This window comes from Salmo trutta, chromosome 17 (assembly GCF_901001165.1).
Source record: "Salmo trutta chromosome 17, fSalTru1.1, whole genome shotgun sequence".
Lineage (NCBI taxonomy): Eukaryota > Metazoa > Chordata > Actinopteri > Salmoniformes > Salmonidae > Salmo > Salmo trutta.
Genome location: NC_042973.1, coordinates 16,144,375 through 16,161,996, shown reverse-complemented (window position 1 = coordinate 16,161,996; position 17,622 = coordinate 16,144,375). Strand labels below are relative to the sequence as shown.

The 17,622-nt window shown below is 45.4% G+C and overlaps 1 protein-coding gene across 6 annotated transcripts in view; it reads left to right on the top strand.

The window, feature by feature from the left end:
* LOC115151712 (probable cation-transporting ATPase 13A3) overlaps nt 1-17,622 on the top strand; it is a 67,903-nt gene that overhangs the window by 22,321 nt on the left and 27,960 nt on the right. For all 6 annotated transcript variants that reach the window (XM_029695881.1, XM_029695882.1, XM_029695879.1 and 3 more), the window contains 5 exons: nt 12,778-12,862; nt 13,093-13,266; nt 13,863-14,042; nt 14,221-14,291; nt 14,452-14,535. In XM_029695881.1, coding sequence (XP_029551741.1) covers nt 12,812-12,862; nt 13,093-13,266; nt 13,863-14,042; nt 14,221-14,291; nt 14,452-14,535 — 560 coding nt within the window. In that variant the 5' untranslated portion in view covers nt 12,778-12,811. The remainder of the gene's footprint in view (nt 1-12,777; nt 12,863-13,092; nt 13,267-13,862; nt 14,043-14,220; nt 14,292-14,451; nt 14,536-17,622) is intronic.

Genomic DNA, 17,622 nt, shown 5'->3' with positions numbered 1-17,622 from the left:
AGTATTTTGGTCGTGAAGTGACTGCATTCCCTTACATCGTCTTCTTTCAATCAAAACTTCCAATATCAGCCCCAGACTGAAATCCAACTGAATATCCCATGGAATGTTTTATCGCATATCCTGACAACATGATAGGAACGATGCCCAAAGCAAGGGACCAGGAAGTCACTACAGAAGGCTTCCCGATGGATGACCGCGTCAGACTTCATGATGCCCACCAGAGTATGGCGGCAGAAGGTTGAAGGCCCCCACATTTAAAAGGGTAGCAATGAAAATATAAATAAAAAAAACACTTTTAAAATATACATTTTTTACAATAGCAAGCCTGGTTGACCCAGAGGGAGGTCCATCCTCTCCATGTACATGTGCCGGTAGTGTGGTGCTGGAAGGCCAGATTATTTATCTGGGCTAATTGCTGAGAGGGGGGCTAAGGGAGGAAATAGGCTAGCCTGTGCATGTCTGTGATTTAGCAAGGGAGATACACGTTTAAACACACACCCCCAACATAAACAGGGTGGGTTTTATCATCACTGGGCTGGTGTCATATCATGCTGGAGAGAATCCCGATGAGTTCATGTATATCTGTAGCGGGGGCTGTGCACACACACAGCACTCATAAGGACAAAAGGCTCCAACTCTGTCGCTCTTACAGGATTAAGCTTGCCAGTTAACATTGGAAACCGACAAGCTTTTTGGCCATCAATGCTGCCAGTGGTTATTATAATCATCAAAGCCTCAACTTTTATTAGGTGTCCACTAAAAACACATCAAACAGGTTCCGTAGTTGTGCAGCAACATATAGGTCGAGCCCCATTGAAGCATTGCACACAGCAGGTGCCTCCTGCTTCCACATACACAGTGTAGGTCACTCTATGGTACAGGCTACAGAGACTATTCCAACCCCAACAAGGCCTCTGAGCAGACACTGCCTGTGTTCTCAAGGGACTGTATTTTCTCAAGGCCCAAAGGTGAAGAAAAAAAAGACGCCTGAGGGAGGCCGGCCGGCAGCGTTTTAAAAGACTTGGCAGAACATGCCATCGTATAAACAATGGAGCGACGCAAGGGAAAAGAGATGGGGGGGGGGCAAAAAGAACAGGGGCCCAGTAGAGGGACTGACCCTGGCTGACTGTCGGGGCCGGGCGCTGGAGCAGTGGGTTGGGTGTTGGGCCGTCCCTCTGCAACGTGCCTGTGCCACTGGCCCCCAGCCCTGATCTTATCTGCCCCCAGCTCTCTGGCCCTTTCTTCCCCTGGCACACAGCGGGATATTTTTCTTGGGACCAAGCCCTTCCTACTATTTAACAGCAGGTCAGGATCCCGGGGCAGGCGGCGGGGCACTGGGCAGGTCACCCTCTAGTGTGTTGAAATGACATGGGCGGTGTATTAAAGACAAGTAGGCATTTCATAACAGTTTATACCAGGGGTGTCAAACGTATGGATCCAGCCCGAGAGCGGGTCCAAGCCGGCCCGCTGGTAGTTTGGGGGACGTGGACGAACTCAAGATACTTTAAAATGACTTAGTTTCTTGACTGTGTCCTGCTCGCTAATAATCATCTAAATAAAGCTAAACAGTTAGTGAGCATCGGAAATTCCAAAAACGATGAATAGAGCACAATTTTTTGCTAATTTTGACCGCAAGGAAATATAACCAATTTCCAGTGCGGCCTTCCGGACCTCATTGAAGACCAAATGCAGCCCCCAGGGCAAAGTTAGTTGGACACCCCAAGTGTCGACAGTATACCCGTATGGGACTTTTGAGGCCATTCATTGTTAAACATTGCTGGATGGTTGGCACTGAAGTCAATGCACAAAGCAGAGCACTGAGATAATTTGAGGCAGCATCATCCATTGGATTTGTTATATATAATTATTATTATTGCTATTATTATTTTTACTAACGGCCATATAACTTGGGGATTATCCATCTGGATAAAGAGCAGATACAGCCATTCTTACCCTTGGTAAGTATTTGATCTATATTTAAGCACTAGTAAAACAGAGTCCTGGCTACAGTCTGATCAATCCAACAGGTTTCTCATCTTGTGACCAAAACATCAATACCTCACCTTTTCAGTCCCGCTAAACAGAAGTAGAACAGTTAAAGGGAAGGAAGCATCAGTTTTCGCTCATCAAAGTAACACACAATGGGGTCAAAGACTTAGTAACTGAGTTGTAGACATGATCTGGTTTCCTATACAGTGCCTTCAGAAAGTACTCATACCCCCTTGACTTATTCCAGATGTTGTTTTGTTACAGATATGAATTAAAAATGGATTAAATAGATGTATTTTCTCACCCACCTACCTACACACAATACCCAATAATGACAAAGTGAAAACGTTTCGACATTTTTGCACTTTTATTGAAAATATAGAAGTCTAATTTACATAAGTATTCAAACCCGAGTCAATACTTTACAGAAGCATCTTTGGCGGCGATAACAGCTTTGAGTCGTCTTGGGCATGTGTATCAGCTTTGCACATCTGAATTTGGGGATTTTTTCAAGCTCTGTTAAGTTTGATGGGGAGCGGCGGTGAACAGCAATCTTCAAGTCTTTCCACAGATTTTTGATGGGATTCAACTCTGGGCTTTGGCTGGGCCACTCAATGTCTTTCACATTCTTGTTCTGAAGCCATTCCAGCGATGCTTTGGCTGTATGCTTGGGGTCATTGTCCTGTTAGACTGGGGCGCAGATTAACCTTCCAAGGTCGTTTGAACTCTGAAGCAGGTTCTGATCAAGGATTTGCCTGCATTTGGCTCCATTCATTGTTCCCCCTATCCTTACCAGTCTCCCAGTCACTGCCACTGAAAAGCATTCCTCCAGCATGCCACCACCATGCTTCACAGTAGGGATGGTGTTAGACGGGTGATGAGCGGTGCCTGGTTCTCTCCAGACATAGCGCTTTGCATTCAGGCCAAAGAGTTCCAGAATATTTTGCCTTATGCTGTCTTTCAAGTGTCTTTTTGCAAACTCCAGGCATGCTGCCATGTCCCTTTTTCTCAGGATTGGCTTCCGTCTGGCCACTCTCCCATAAAGCTCAGATTGGTGAAGTGCTGTAGACTTGTCCTTCTGGCAGGTTCTCCCATCTCAGCCATGGAACTCTGTAGTTCTGTCAGAGTGGTCATTGGGTTCTTGGTCACCTCCCTGACCAAGGTCCTTCTTGCCTGGTTACTCAGTTTGGTCGGATGACCAGCTCTAGGCAGAGTCTGGGTTGTTCCATATCTTTTCAATTTCTCAATGATGGAGACCACTGTGCTCTTGGAAACTTTCAATACTCTAGAAATAGTTGTATAACCTTTCCAAGATATAGGTCAAATGTGGGACTGAATATAGAGACAGGTGTTTCTAAATCATGTTCAAACAATTGTATTGGCCACAGGTGGACTCCAATCACATTGTAGTGACATCTCAAGGATGATCAAAGGAAATTAGATGCATCAGCTCAATTTGGAGTGTCATAGCAAAGGGGTGTAAATACTTCAGTAAAAATATTTTAAGGGGTGGTATGTAAATGGATAAGAAAAAAATCTATTCCATTCATTTTGAATTCAAGCTGTAACAAAATATGGAATAAATCAAGGGGTATGAATACTTTCAGAAGGCACTCATGTTCATTTTTTTACATTATTAATAGCTTATTTGCAGATATGTTCTAAACTACCCACAATCTACTCTGCATTAGTAAGCTCGAGCTGGCTAATGTTAGTCACAAGCCATGCAGTTCTAGTGTTGGCAGTGGTGAGCTATAACCCACCAATCAGATTCCACACACATGCGGGGGCGCATGATCTCCGTCAACCAGAGTTTTTCAACCTTGGCTTAGTACTAGTACGCTTCAGTAGCTGACTGTTTCATTTCTATCTGCCTGGTGCCTGTTGACTCTTCCCTGACCGGTTAAACATCCTCTCCCTATGGCAGCCAACTCAGCCGCTAATCGATAATTCTCCGCTCTGTCTACTTTATATCTGCGGGCTTTTTGTGTTCGGTGGGTTTCTTCCTATACTAGACTCGTCGCTGTTGTTCTCTGGCTTACTACTTAGCTATGTCGAACGTGGTGGTTGACTAACTAGGTTAGTTAGCAGGCTAAAATAACTATCTGGCTTGATGGCTAAGATAACAGCATATACAGGGAACCTTATTTGATAACTGGTTAGATGGCATTATGCTTTTCCAAAACTTTGGTTTACTTTAAATGTACAGTAGCTGTAAGCTCGGTGTTGATAGCAACTGGCTGACTCATGCAGTGCTAACTTAACATTAGCAGACTATAGGGCTAATGAAGCAGGATCTGTTTTATTTCTGTAGATATATATGGATGATTTATAAAACCAGGCACATTCAACCGTTAGGCTATTGATTATAGACCTAATTAAGTTGGGGTTTCCTCGTCACTTTTCTTAGACAATTAAGGCAAAGGCTGTTTTCTCATCTCCCAAAGCCGCTGCTGCCTCCGCATTGTTTTAAACAGCAATCTGCTGGTTAACTTTGCTATTATGCACAAAGCAACATGGTCTAGGAAAAGGTGCAATTTAACAGCGCACTGATGTGTTTCAGAACCACAGACAGCGACCACTATTCAACGCGTGCATTTGTTATAAAATGTGTTGCACCATTGTTCTTACATAATATAACCATATACAATTTCAGTAACACGTCTTAGACTGATGGACTGTGCCATCCCCACGGCCTCCACAATGGATCAGTCCACTCAGACAGGCGTGAATCAGACAGGTGTCTTGTACAGAATTATTTATTTTTTGATACTGCTCGACTAAAGAAATCTCGGTCGACCAAACAATCGACCAGTCGACCAATGGGGTCAGCCCTAATTTGAAGTTATTTCTGTTTGAGTTTACGTTACAGGGAATAGGCTGGCTTGCCGGGTCCTCATATTACATCACATGCCGCAAAAACATTTTACGCCAAACTGATGGGTTTTATGTTATAACTCAAAATAGAAAAGTGAGGTGTAACTTTGCATTGGGTCTTTTGATGTGTATACTAATTCAAATACATATTTCACATTTATGCTACCTACCCTTTAAAGCTCCTTTGGCAAGTCTGGTTAAACATAACTTCGGAGAGGGTGTGTGAGTGGGTGGCAGTTGTACAAACAGAAGAACTCAGTGACATAACTAAAGTCTCAATGGTCAGACAGGTTTACACAGAGAGCCTGAATGGCCAGACAGAATGACAGACACTAGAGCGCTGCGACAGAGAGATCGAGGCGTTGTTACCCGTGCTCTAAAGGTAACGACGCCCCTATGGAGATCGCTCTCACGACAGCAACCTGGACCCCTGGGAGACAGACAGGAGAGTGTAACTATTAAACACATCTATCAAAGGCACTGATCCCTTTCTCTATACTGTCACCATGTATAAACACACTCAAGGGATACTAAAGGTCAACTGGCGGTTAGCACAAGTGGTAAGGAACTTTGAAAAGTTTGACCTGAAGAAGAACATCACAAAAAGTATGGTGTCAGAGACTTTAGACTGAAAACATGAGGACCCATTTTGAAGACCATTTTGTAAGTTTCAGTTTGAGACTTCACTGGATTCATATTCCTGTCAAAACAAAAATAACACTTATCATTGCACTCTTTAAAATATGTGTTCGGTATCTGAATGTTTAGTGCATTGCAGCAGACACCATAATGATTTGACAACTTTGTTTTTGAGAGGTACTATACAGCACCCCCTTGTATGCCTCAGTCAGATATGACCTCGGCGATATACAGTGCATTCGGAAAGTATTCAGACCCCTTCCCTCTTTCCACATTTTCCTACGTTACAGCCTTATTCTAAAATGGATTACATATTTTTTCCCCCTCATCAATCTACACACAATACCCCATAAGGAGAAAGCAAAAGCAGGTTTTTATAATTTTTGCAAATTTATTACAACTGAAAAAACATAAATGCCTTATTTACATAAGTATTCAGATCGTTCGCTGTGAGACTCAAAATTGAGCTCCGACACCCGTTCCCATTGATCATCCTTGATGTTACTATAACTTGATTGGAGTCCACCTATGGTCAAATACATTGATTGGACATGATTTGAAAAGGCGCGCGCACACACACCTGTCTATAAGGTCCCACAGTTGACAGTGAATGTCAGAGCAAAAACCAAGCCATGAGGTCAAAGGAATTGTCTGTAGAACTCCAAGACAGGATTGTGTCAAAGCACAGATCTGGGGAAGGGTGCCAAAACATTTCTGCAGCATTGAAGGTCCCCAAAAACATGGGGGCCTCCATCATTCTTAAATGGAAGAAGTTTGGAACCAGCAAGACTCTTCCTAGAGCTGGCCGCCCAGCCAAATTGAGCAATCGGGGTAGAAGGGCCTTGGTCAGGGAGGTGACCATGAACCTGATGGTCACTCTGACAGAGCTCCTCTGTGGAGATGGGAGAACCTTCTAGAAGGACAACCATCTCTGCAGCACTCCACCAATCAGGCCTTTATGGTAGTGGCCAGACAGAACCCACTCCTCAGTATAAGGCACATGACAGCCCACTAGGAATTTGCCAAAAAGCACCTAAAGGACTCTCATACCATGAGAAACAAGTTTCTCTGGTCTGATGAAACCAAGATTGAACTCTTTGGACTGAATACCAAGCATCACTTCTGGAGGAAATCTGGCACCATCCCTACGGTGAAGCATGGTGGTGGCAGCATCATGATGTGGGCGTGTTTTTCAGCGGCAGGGACTGGGAGACTAGTCAGGATTGAGGGAAAGATGAACGGAGCAAAGTAAAGCGTGATCCTTGATGAAATTCTGATCCAGAGCGCTCAGGACCTCAGACTGGGACGAAGGTTCACCTTGCAAAAGGACAATGACCCTAAGCACACAGCCAAGACAATGTAGGAGTGGCTTCGAGACAAGTTTCTGAATCTCCTTGAGTGGCCCAGCCAGAGCCCAGACTTGAACCCGATCTAATATATCTGGAGACTTGAAAATAGCTGTGCAGTGACGCTCCCCATCCAACCTGACAGATCTTGAGAGGATCTGCAGAGAGTATCGGGAGAAACGCCCCGAATACAGGTGTGACAAGCTTGTAATGTCATACCCAAGAAGACTCGAGGCTGTAATCGCTGCCAAAGGTGCATCAACAAAGTACTAAGGGTCTGAATGCTTAAGAAAATGTAATTTGTTTATTTTCAATACATTTGTCAAGGCACCTGCAAGTTTCCGGACATTTCTGGGGGGAATGACCCTAGCCAACAGGTCCCAAATCCAACAGGTCCCAGACGGGCTCAATGGGATTGAGATCCGGACTCTTCACTGGCCATGGCAGAACACTGACATTCCTGTCTTGCAGGAAATCACACACAGAACAAGCAGTATGGCTGGTAGCATTGTCATGCTGGAGGGTCATGTCAGGATGAGCCTACAGGAAGGCTACCACATGAGGGAGGAGGATGTCTTCCCTGTAACGCACAGCGTTGAGATTGCTCAGTCCGACGATGCTATGACACACCGCCCCAGACCATGACGAACCCTCCACCTCAAAATCGATCCCGCTCCAGAGTATGGGCCTCGATGTAACGCTCATTCCTTCGACGACAAATGCGAATCCGACCATCACCCAGGTGAGACAAAACCGCAACTCGTTAGTGAAGAGCACTTTTTGCCAGTCCTGTCTGGTCCAGCAAAGGTGGGTTTATGCCCATAGGCAACGTTGTTGCCGGTGATGTCGCCTGGTGAGGACCTGCCTTACAACAGCCCTCAGTCCAGCCTCTGACTATTGCAGACAGTCTGAGCACTGATGGAGGGATTGTGCGTTCCTGGTGTAACTTGGGCAGTTGTTGTTTCCACCCTGTACCTGTCCCGCTGGTGTGATGTTCGGATGTACCGATCCTGTGCATGTGTTGTTACATGTGGTCTGCCACTGCGAGGACGTTCAGCTGTCCGTCCTGTCTCCCTGTAGCGTTGTCTTAGGTGTTGTCTTAGGCATGGTAGCGTTGTCTTAGACATTGCAATTTATTGCCCTGGCCACATCTGCAGTCCTCATGTCTCCTTATAGCATGCCTAAGGCATGTTCACGCAGATGAGCAGGGACCCTGGGCATCTTTCTTTGGGTGTTTTTCAGAGTCAGTAGGCTTCTCTAGTGTCCTAAGTTTTCATAAATGTGACCTTAATTGTCTACCGTCTGAAAGCTGTTAGTATCTTAACCACCGTTCCACAGGTGCATGTTCATTAATTGTTCATGGTTCATTGAACAAGCATGGGAAACAGTGTTTAAACCCTTTACAATGAAGATCTGTGAAGTTATTTGGATTTTTACGAATTATCTTTGAAAGACAGGGTCCTGAAAAAGGGAAAAACATTTTTGTTGCTTAGTTTAGTTTGGAAAGAAGAATAAGAGTGTTCCTGTGCAACACTGCTTCATTTTAGAATGTGAGACTAGGGCTGGGCGGTATACCGTATTTTACGATATACAGGTATTGATGCTTGGAATCTCAAATATATTTAGATTTGTTTAACACTTGTTGGTTACTGCATGATTCCATATGTGTTATTTCATAGTTTTGATGTCTCCACTATTATTGTGCAATGTAGAAAATAGTAAAAATAAAGAAAAACCCTTGAATGAGTGAGTAGGTGTCCAAACTTTTGACTGGTACTGTACATCTGAATGTTTTTTGAGCAACAGCATCTTCTAAATCAGAGGCATAAGTGAAGCAAGAATATGTTAGCTACATGAAGTAGCTAAGAGGAAACATTCAATGTAGCCAAAGATTATAGGGTCCCCTAGGAAACACTTGTCAACACTTTGGTTCCTGCCTTGTCACAAAAACTCCCCTGGCATTTATTTGCTTTCATGTCAAACACTGTATTCAAAGTGCCCACCACTGTATTCTAACTATAGAATTAGAATAATCATTCTATTTCCATGATTCCAACAGTTCACCCAAGTGTTTTGCTCTAAATCACAAGTCAAATCGCAATTGCAACATTTGTTAAAAAATAAGGCTTAGATTGTTTGCCCATATTGTGCAGCCCTACGTGGCAGTGTGGAAATGATCTCAAATGAGTGCAGGGAATGCTGAAAATTATTTTAGGTTGAAATTGAATTGAACAGTATAAAACAACCAGAAGGGAGAAAGACCCATTGAAATCACTTAGAATGTATGTACAGTTAAGTCGGAAGTTTACATTCACCTTAGCCAAATACATTTAAACTCAGTTTTTCACAATTCCTGACATTTAATCCTAGTAAAAATCCCTGTTTTAGGTCAGTTAGGATCACCACTTTATTTTAAGAATGTGAAATGTCAGAATAATAGAGAGAATGATTTATTTCAGCTTTTATTTCTTTCATCACATTCCCAGTGGGTCAGAAGTTTACGTACACTCAATTAGTATTTGGTAGCATTGCCTTTAAATTGACTTCTTAGGGCTAGGCCCCTTTTTTCAAAATTTTGGTCTGAATGACGTGCCCCAAGTACACTGCCTGTTGCTCAGGCCCTGATGCCAAGATATGCATATAATTGGTGCCATTGGAAAGAAAACACTTAGAAGTTTGTAGAAATGTTAAAATAATGTAGGAGAATATAACAATAGATATGGTAGGAGAACATTTTTTTGAGAGAGAGAATCCTCTTAGAAAGGCAAGTAAAAGGTCATATTGAAAACAAATAAGAAGTCAGTTTTAGTACAGGGACACAGTCTTGGATATTCGTGTTTGCGCGCACCATGAAGACAGGATGCACCTGCTAAAATCGGTTTCCTATTGAACATACTACTTTCCATAAGAAATATTATCGTTTGATTACATTTTACGGTATCTGAGGAGTAAATAGAAACGTATTTTGACTTATTGAAACAAAGTTTAGGGGTAGATTTTCGGATTCCTTTCTCTGCATGTTGAACGAGTGGATTACTCAAATTGATGGTGCCAATTTGGGATATAAAGAAGGATTTTATCTAACATAACAACACGACGTGTTATAGCTGGGACCCTTTGCATGACAAATCAGAGGAAGATTTTCAAACATAACAACACGACGTGTTATAGCTGGGACCCTTTGCATGACAAATCAGAGGAAAATTTTCAAAAAGTAAGTGAATATTTAATCGTTATTTATGAATGTATGAAACCTGTGCTGGTGTAAAAATATTTTGATGTGGGGCGCCGTCCTCAAACAATCGCATAGAATGTTTTCGCTGTAATAGCTACTGTAAATCGGACAGTGCAGTTAGATTAACAAGAATTTAAGCTTTCAGCCAATATTACACTTATGTACCTAAATGTTTAATATCCATAATTTTTATGATTATTTATTTGAATTGCAAGTCCTCCAGTTTCACTGGAAGTTGTCCCGCTAGCGGGACGCCTATCCCGTTCCCAAACAAGGACCAGTTGCGCTCTGAGGCGGCTGATGTTGGTGGGATTTGGAAGATGATGGAGGCAACAGGGGAAAGAGCCTCAGATCCACAAAGTCCCTTCCACCAGGTGGCTGATGAGATATGTTGACACGACTGCCATATCGCATCTCCATCCCAAAGCCCTTGCTTGGAAGTGTACTTTGCCAGACTGCCAAGAACCTTGCCCTCATCCAGGCCAAGGGGGCGAGACACGGTAGTGATGACACCATAGGCCTTGTTGATCTCTACACCAGACAGGATGCTCTTGCCAGCATACTTGGGGTCCAACATGTACGCTGTGGAGTGTATGGGCTTCAGGCAGAGGTCTTCACGCTTTTTGATGCATTTCAGAACTGCAGTTTCCTCTGCTTGGAGCAACAGTGAAGTAGGCAGGGCAGTACGGATTTCTTCTCCTACATCTGCAAGCACAGTCTGAACATCAGACAGGATAGCATGGTCTCCCCCAATCCATGCAATGGCTACTGCTATAGGTTTCAGGAGTTTCAGGCTGCTTACCACTCTCTCCCAAAATATGTCATCCAGGAGGATCCTCTTGATGGGGCTGTCCATGTCGGGAGACTGATATGACCATTTCTTGGAGAGACTCCTTCCCCTCCAGGAGACTGACAAACATGATGATACCACCACCCCAACAGGTGTTGCTGGGAAGCTTCAATGTGGTGCTCTTATTCTTCTCACTTTGCTTGGTGAGGTAGATTGCTGCTATAACTTGATGACCCTTCACATACCTAATCATGTCCTTGGCTCTCTTGTAGAGTGTATCCATTGTTTTCAGTGCCATGATGTCCTTGAGGAGCAGATTCAATGCATGAGCAGCACAGTCAATGGGTGTGATGTGAGGGTAGGACTCTTCCACTTTAGACCAAGCAGCCTTCGTGTTCACAGCATTGTCTGTCACCAGTGCAAATACCTTCTGTGGTCCAAGGTCATTGACTGCCTTCAGCTCATCTGCAATGTAGAGACCGGTGTGTCTGTTGTCCCTTGTGTCTGTGCTCTTGTAGAATACTGGTTGAGGGGTGGAGATGATGTAGTTAATTATTCCTTGCCCATGAACATTCAACCGCCCATCAAAGATGATAGCAAAACAGTCTGCTTTCTCTATGATTTGCTTGATCTTCACTTGAACTCTGTTGAACTCTGCATCCAGCAAATTAGTAGATAAAGCATGTCTGGTTGGAGGGGTGTATGCTGGGCAAAGAACATTCAGAAATCTCTTTCAATACACATTGCCTGTGAGCATCAGAGGTGAACCAGTTGCAATACACAGCTCGAGCAAGACATTCATCAGCATTTCTGACTACGTTCCTCCATTGAGTCAAAAAAACTTCTGATTCCAGGAAGACCTTGAGCTGTTGCTATCGATAAGGGGTCTGATTCATCATTTTCACCTTGAATAGAAGTAGAGGGATGTTTGTCAGAGGATTCTTGTTGTGAGTGCTGAGGGAACTTTATGCACTTGGCCAGATGATCTGCATCTTTGTTGCATTCATCACACATGATTTGGCACAGTATTTGCAAAACGTACACAGCTTTTCCTTCTACATTAGCTGCAGTGAAGTGTCTCCACACATCAGATCGTGCCCGTGGCATTTTCCTGTAAAGATTAGAAGAAAAAAATGTTTCCCCAAATACAATTCCATCTACAGATAATTAGTTTTACAGATGTATGTTGATAATGTTTTTGGGAGATGCAATGGATCATTGGGGATCATTCAATATTCCCTTTTTTTTGTTGTTCAGTGGAATCATCCCATGTGAAGAGTCAACTCATTTAGTTAAAGTTCAGTTCTTAACTATGTTGTTTTTGCATTTCTATTGGAAGGATTTAATCATTTGCAATTATGTCTATTTATGGTACGGTAAACAGTTTATGTTTGTCTCCATATGATAATGTAAATATATCCAATGCAAAAAAAAATCTACATTTTTAAATGATATTAATATTAATATATTCCCGTTAATTCCCACGGAAAGTTTCCACCTCTGAATATTCCTCTGAATATTCCCCAAAATGTGCAACCCTAATAGTGAGTAATATGTTTGGAACATCAAATTGCAATAACATTTCAGTATCAAATACATATTGTATTGGCACCTAAGAATCGTGATAATATCGTATCGTGAGATCCCTGGCAATTCCCAGCCCTAATGTTCGCTCCCAAATATCCCAGCCCTCTCCGGTCTATTCTAGTTCATTCATTTCAATTCATTCATCTGTGTGTGTATATGGTTCTGGTTTCAGTCACTACACTAGTGGTGTGGTTGATTTCATGTTCTGGTATGCACTGGGTTGGACACATACTCTGGGATATACTTTTCCTCTCGTACTGGGGAAGACTCACATTCTCATTTAGTGGTGTCATTGTGTTCTTGTTTCAATGAAGCTGTGCTCTGTGGGCTTGGTGACTTATCTGCAGAATGGAGAAGGAAGAACTGAAGATCGTGAATAAGGATGAGGAGGATGAGATGGTGTGTTTCCTTATTTTACTTCCTCGTTCTTTTCCCTCCTGCACTCTTTCTTTCCCGTTCTCTCACGCTCTTTCTTTCCTGCTCTCTCTCTCGCTCTGAATTGCACGTATGCCAACGCCTAATAGTTTATTCAAATCAAATGGGACACGAACTCATGTTAACTTGACTCAAACTCCCCTGATGACCCCATATGAACTGCCGTTTTAACCGTCCCCCCTGGCCCCCGCTAGGAGCTCCAGGGGTACCGTGTGTGTCGGTGGCGTGTGGCAGTGGTGAGCCTGGGGGTGCTGTGTACAGGGGGTTTCCTCCTGCTGCTGCTCTACTGGATGCCAGAGTGGTGTGTGAAGGCCACCTGCACCCGGACCACCGTCAGAGAGGCCGAAGTGGTGCTGCTCCAATCCACCGTAAGTCAATGTCCTCCTCACCACGGCGGCAACCAATCAATGTTTTCATACCACTTCATTTTAAAGTAGACGTATCAGCCACCAATTTGTAGTTCGTTAGCGTATTTATAAGTATCTTATTAGCCATTTATTAGGCCTTAATTAAGTGTTGTCTTATTAAAACATAAGTCATGTGTTACTGGGAAATCTTTAATAACCACACCTCTCCACGCCCATGAGCAAAAGTTTATAAGGATTTCCTGACACTATGGATTTGTGTAGGTTCATGAAATACAGCCAACATTCAACAAAAAATGTGACGTAAACAATTAGTATCGAAACTTCCATGGTAATCACAATGGCCACTTTCAGGACACACGTCACCATTAAATACTTATCAATCATATTAATGTTCCTTCCTACTGTAGGATATGAGAGAAGTTGAAGGTGTCAATCTGACTTTTTGCACCACCTGTACAAACACGTATAATGCATCAAAATCTAACTGTCCTTCACTGAATCATAGGCTCTTCACATACAAAGGAAATTTAGCTTCACTGTCCAAATACGTGAATACCAGAGAACCTGTCACTGCTGATGGTGTGTGTGTGTCTCAGGATGACTTTAAGCGCTGGTTCCTGGCCAAGGTGCGTGTGATGCTGGCCCCCGGAAGGGACCCCTTTGACAGCCTGGAGACCCAGACCACTGCCCCCATGGCCAATGGACACTCCCCCCACCCCTCGGACGGCTTCACCCAGGAGTTAATCAGGAAGTACGCAGAGTACCAACCCACTCAGGTAATAACACGCGATGGCACACACAATAACACACGTCTGTCTTTTTTACTTTCTTTACCGGTTTCTTTCTCACATACGCTTACGCTCAAAAGTATACACCTTTATGGTCAATGAAATGGGGGGAAAAGCACAAATCAAAGTTATTTTTGATAACATTCTTATTTTTTTCTCCCTTCAGATTCGCTATTTTACACTCCATAGCACAAAGTACTACTGGAACGACGAGGTCCAAAATTTTGAAGTATTAACGTAAGCAATTTAACAGACTATTATTCTAGCCAGTGACCTGGATATTTTCCAAATGGTTTGTGTAATGCGTGTCTAAGCAAATGTTCTAATGGAGGCCTCGTTTCCCTTCTTTCATTCACACACACACACACACACACACACACACACACACACCCCACAGGGGCCTGGAGGACCGGGAGGTGACCTGTTCCACCGTCCACTCAGAGCACAGCGCGGGGCTCACCAGCAACCAGCAGGAGTACAGGTAACTTATACCAAACACCTTGTACAGAGTGGAAGGCCATGATGGTTTGAGCGATGTGATGTGTTGAGGTTAAATTCACCCCATAGGAATGCTTGGTTTTGGTGCATTAGCGAAGTCACTCAAAGGTGGTACTGATACCCGCAAAATGTATATTGTTACTCTATTACACTTAACCCTGCCCTTCCTACGGTAGATTCATTACCCCATCCCCCAGTGCTAGACTTCACGGTTGAAAGCAGATACTGTTATACCACTGCAGGCCACAGCAGCCTCTCTGTCACCTTAGACGCCCAGACTTCCAATGCCCAGTCACCTCACAAAGCCCTGACAACACTTTCTAATAGCCCTGTTGGGTGTCAGTCTGCTCAGAGCTGGCCTTCTGTTCCCCATGTGTGACTCACCCAGCATCTAGAGGGAGGGAGGGAGGGAGAGAGGGTGTTCATGTGTGACTCACCCAGCATCTAGAGGGAGGGAGGGAGGGAGGGAGAGAGAGAGGGTGTTCATGTGTGACTCACCCAGCATCTAGAGGGAGGGAGGGAGGGAGAGAGAGAGGGTGTTCATGTGTCACTCACCCAGCATCTAGAGAGAGGGAGGGAGGGTGTTCATGTGTGACTCACCCAACATCTAGAGGGAGGGAGGGAGAGAGAGAGGGTGTTCATGTGTGACTCACCCAGCATCTAGAGGGAGGGAGGGAGAGAGAGAGGGTGTTCATGTGTGACTCACCCAGCATCTAGAGGGAGGGAGGGAGGGAGAGAGAGAGGGTGTTCATGTGTGACTCACCCAGCATCTAGAGGGAGGGAGGGAGAGAGGGTGTTCATGTGTGACTCACCCAACATCTAGAGGGAGGGAGGGAGAGAGAGAGGGTGTTCATGTGTGACTCACCCAGCATCTAGAGGGAGGGAGGAATTATAATTTGTAAGTCGCTCTGGATAAGAGCGTCTGCTAAATGACTTAAATGTAAATGAGGGAGAGAGAGGGTGTTCATGTGTGACTCACCCAGCATCTAGAGGGGGAGAGAGAGAGAGAGGGTGTTCATGTGTGACTCACCCAGCATCTAGAGGGAGGGAGGGAGAGAGAGAGGGTGTTCGTGTGACTCACCCAGCATCTAGAGGTAGGGAGGGAGGGAGGGAGGGAGGGAGAGTGTTCATGTGTGACTCACCCAGCATCTAGAGGGAGGGAGGGAGGGAGGGAGAGTGTTCATGTGTGACTCACCCAGCATCTAGAGGGAGGGAGGGAGGGTGTTTGACTCACCCAGCATCTAGAGAGAGGGAGGGAGAGAGGGAGAGAGAGGGTGTTCGTGTGACTCACCCAGCATCTAGAGGGAGGGAGGGAGGGAGGGAGAGTGTTCATGTGTGACTCACCCAGCATCTAGAGAGAGGGAGGGAGAGAGGGAGAGAGAGGGTGTTCGTGTGACTCACCCAGCATCTAGAGGGAGGGAGAGAGAGAGAGAGAGAGAGAGAGAGGGTGTTCATGTGTCACTCACCCAGCATCTAGAGGGAGGGAGAGAGAGAGAGAGAGAGGGTGTTCATGTGTGACTCACCCAGCATCTAGAGGGAGGGAGAGAGAGAGAGAGAGAGAGAGGGGGGGTGTTCATGTGTGACTCACCCAGCATCTAGAGGGAGAGAGAGAGAGGGTGTTCATGTGTGACTCTCCCAGCATCTAGAGGGAGAGAGAGAGAGAGGGTGTTCATGTGTGACTCACCCAGCATCTAGAGGGAGGGAGAGAGAGAGGGTGTTCATGTGGGACTCACCCAGCATCTAGAGGGAGAGAGAGAGGGTGTTCATGTGTCACTCACCCAGCATCTAGAGGGAGGGAGGGAGGGAGGGAGAGAGAGAGGGTGTTCATGTGTGACTCACCCAGCATCTATAGGGAGGGAGGGAGGGAGGGAGAGAGAGAGAGAGAGAGGGTGTTCATGTGTCACTCACCCAGCATCTAGAGGGAGGGAGAGAGAGAGAGAGGGTGTTCATGTGTGACTCACCCAGCATCTAGAGGGAGGGAGAGAGAGAGAGAGAGGGGGTGTTCATGTGTGACTCTCCCAGCATCTAGAGGGAGAGAGAGAGGGTGTTCATGTGTCACTCACCCAGCATCTAGAGAGAGGGAGGGAGGGAGAGAGAGAGGGTGTTCATGTGTGACTCACCCAGCATCTAGAGGGAGAGGGTGTTCATGTGTGACTCACCCAGCATCTAGAGGGAGGGAGGGAGAGGGAGAGAGGGTGTTCATGTGTGAGTCACCCAGCATCTAGAGGGAGGGAGAGAGGGTGTTCATGTGTGAGTCACCCAGCATCTAGAGGGAGGGAGAGAGGGTGTTCATGTGTGACTCACCCAGCATCTAGAGGGAGGGAGAGAGGGTGTTCATGTGTCACTCACCCAGCATCTAGAGGGAGGGAGGGAGGGAGAGAGAGAGGGTGTTCATGTGTGACTCACCCAGCATCTAGAGGGAGAGGGAGAGGGTGTTCATGTGTGACTCACCCAGCATCTAGAGGGAGAGGGTGTTCATGTGTGACTCACCCAGCATCTAGAGGGAGGGAGGGAGGGAGGGAGAGAGGGTGTTCATGTGTGACTCACCCAGCATCTAGAGGAAGGGAGGGAGAGAGAGAGGGTGTTCATGTGTGACTCACCCAGCATCTAGAGGGAGGGAGAGAGAGAGGGTGTTCATGTGTCACTCACCCAGCATCTAGAGGGAGGGAGGGAGGGTGTTCATGTGTGACTCACCCAGCATCTAGAGGGAGGGAGGGAGGGTGGGAGAGAGAGAGGGTGTTCATGTGTGACTCACCCAGCATCTAGAGGGAGAGAGAGAGGGTGTTCATGTGTGACTCACCCAGCATCTAGAGGGAGGGAGAGAGAGAGAGAGAGAGAGAGAGAGAGAGGGTGTTCATGTGTGACTCACCCAGCATCTAGAGGGAGGGAGGGTGTTCATGTGTGACTCACCCAGCATCTAGAGGGAGGGAGGGAGGGAGAGAGAGAGGGTATTCATGTGTGACTCACCCGGCATCTAGATGGAGGGAGAGAGAGAGGGGGTGTTGATGTGTGACCCACCCAGCATCTAGAGGGAGTTAGAGAGAGGGAGAGAGAGAGAGGGTGTTCATGT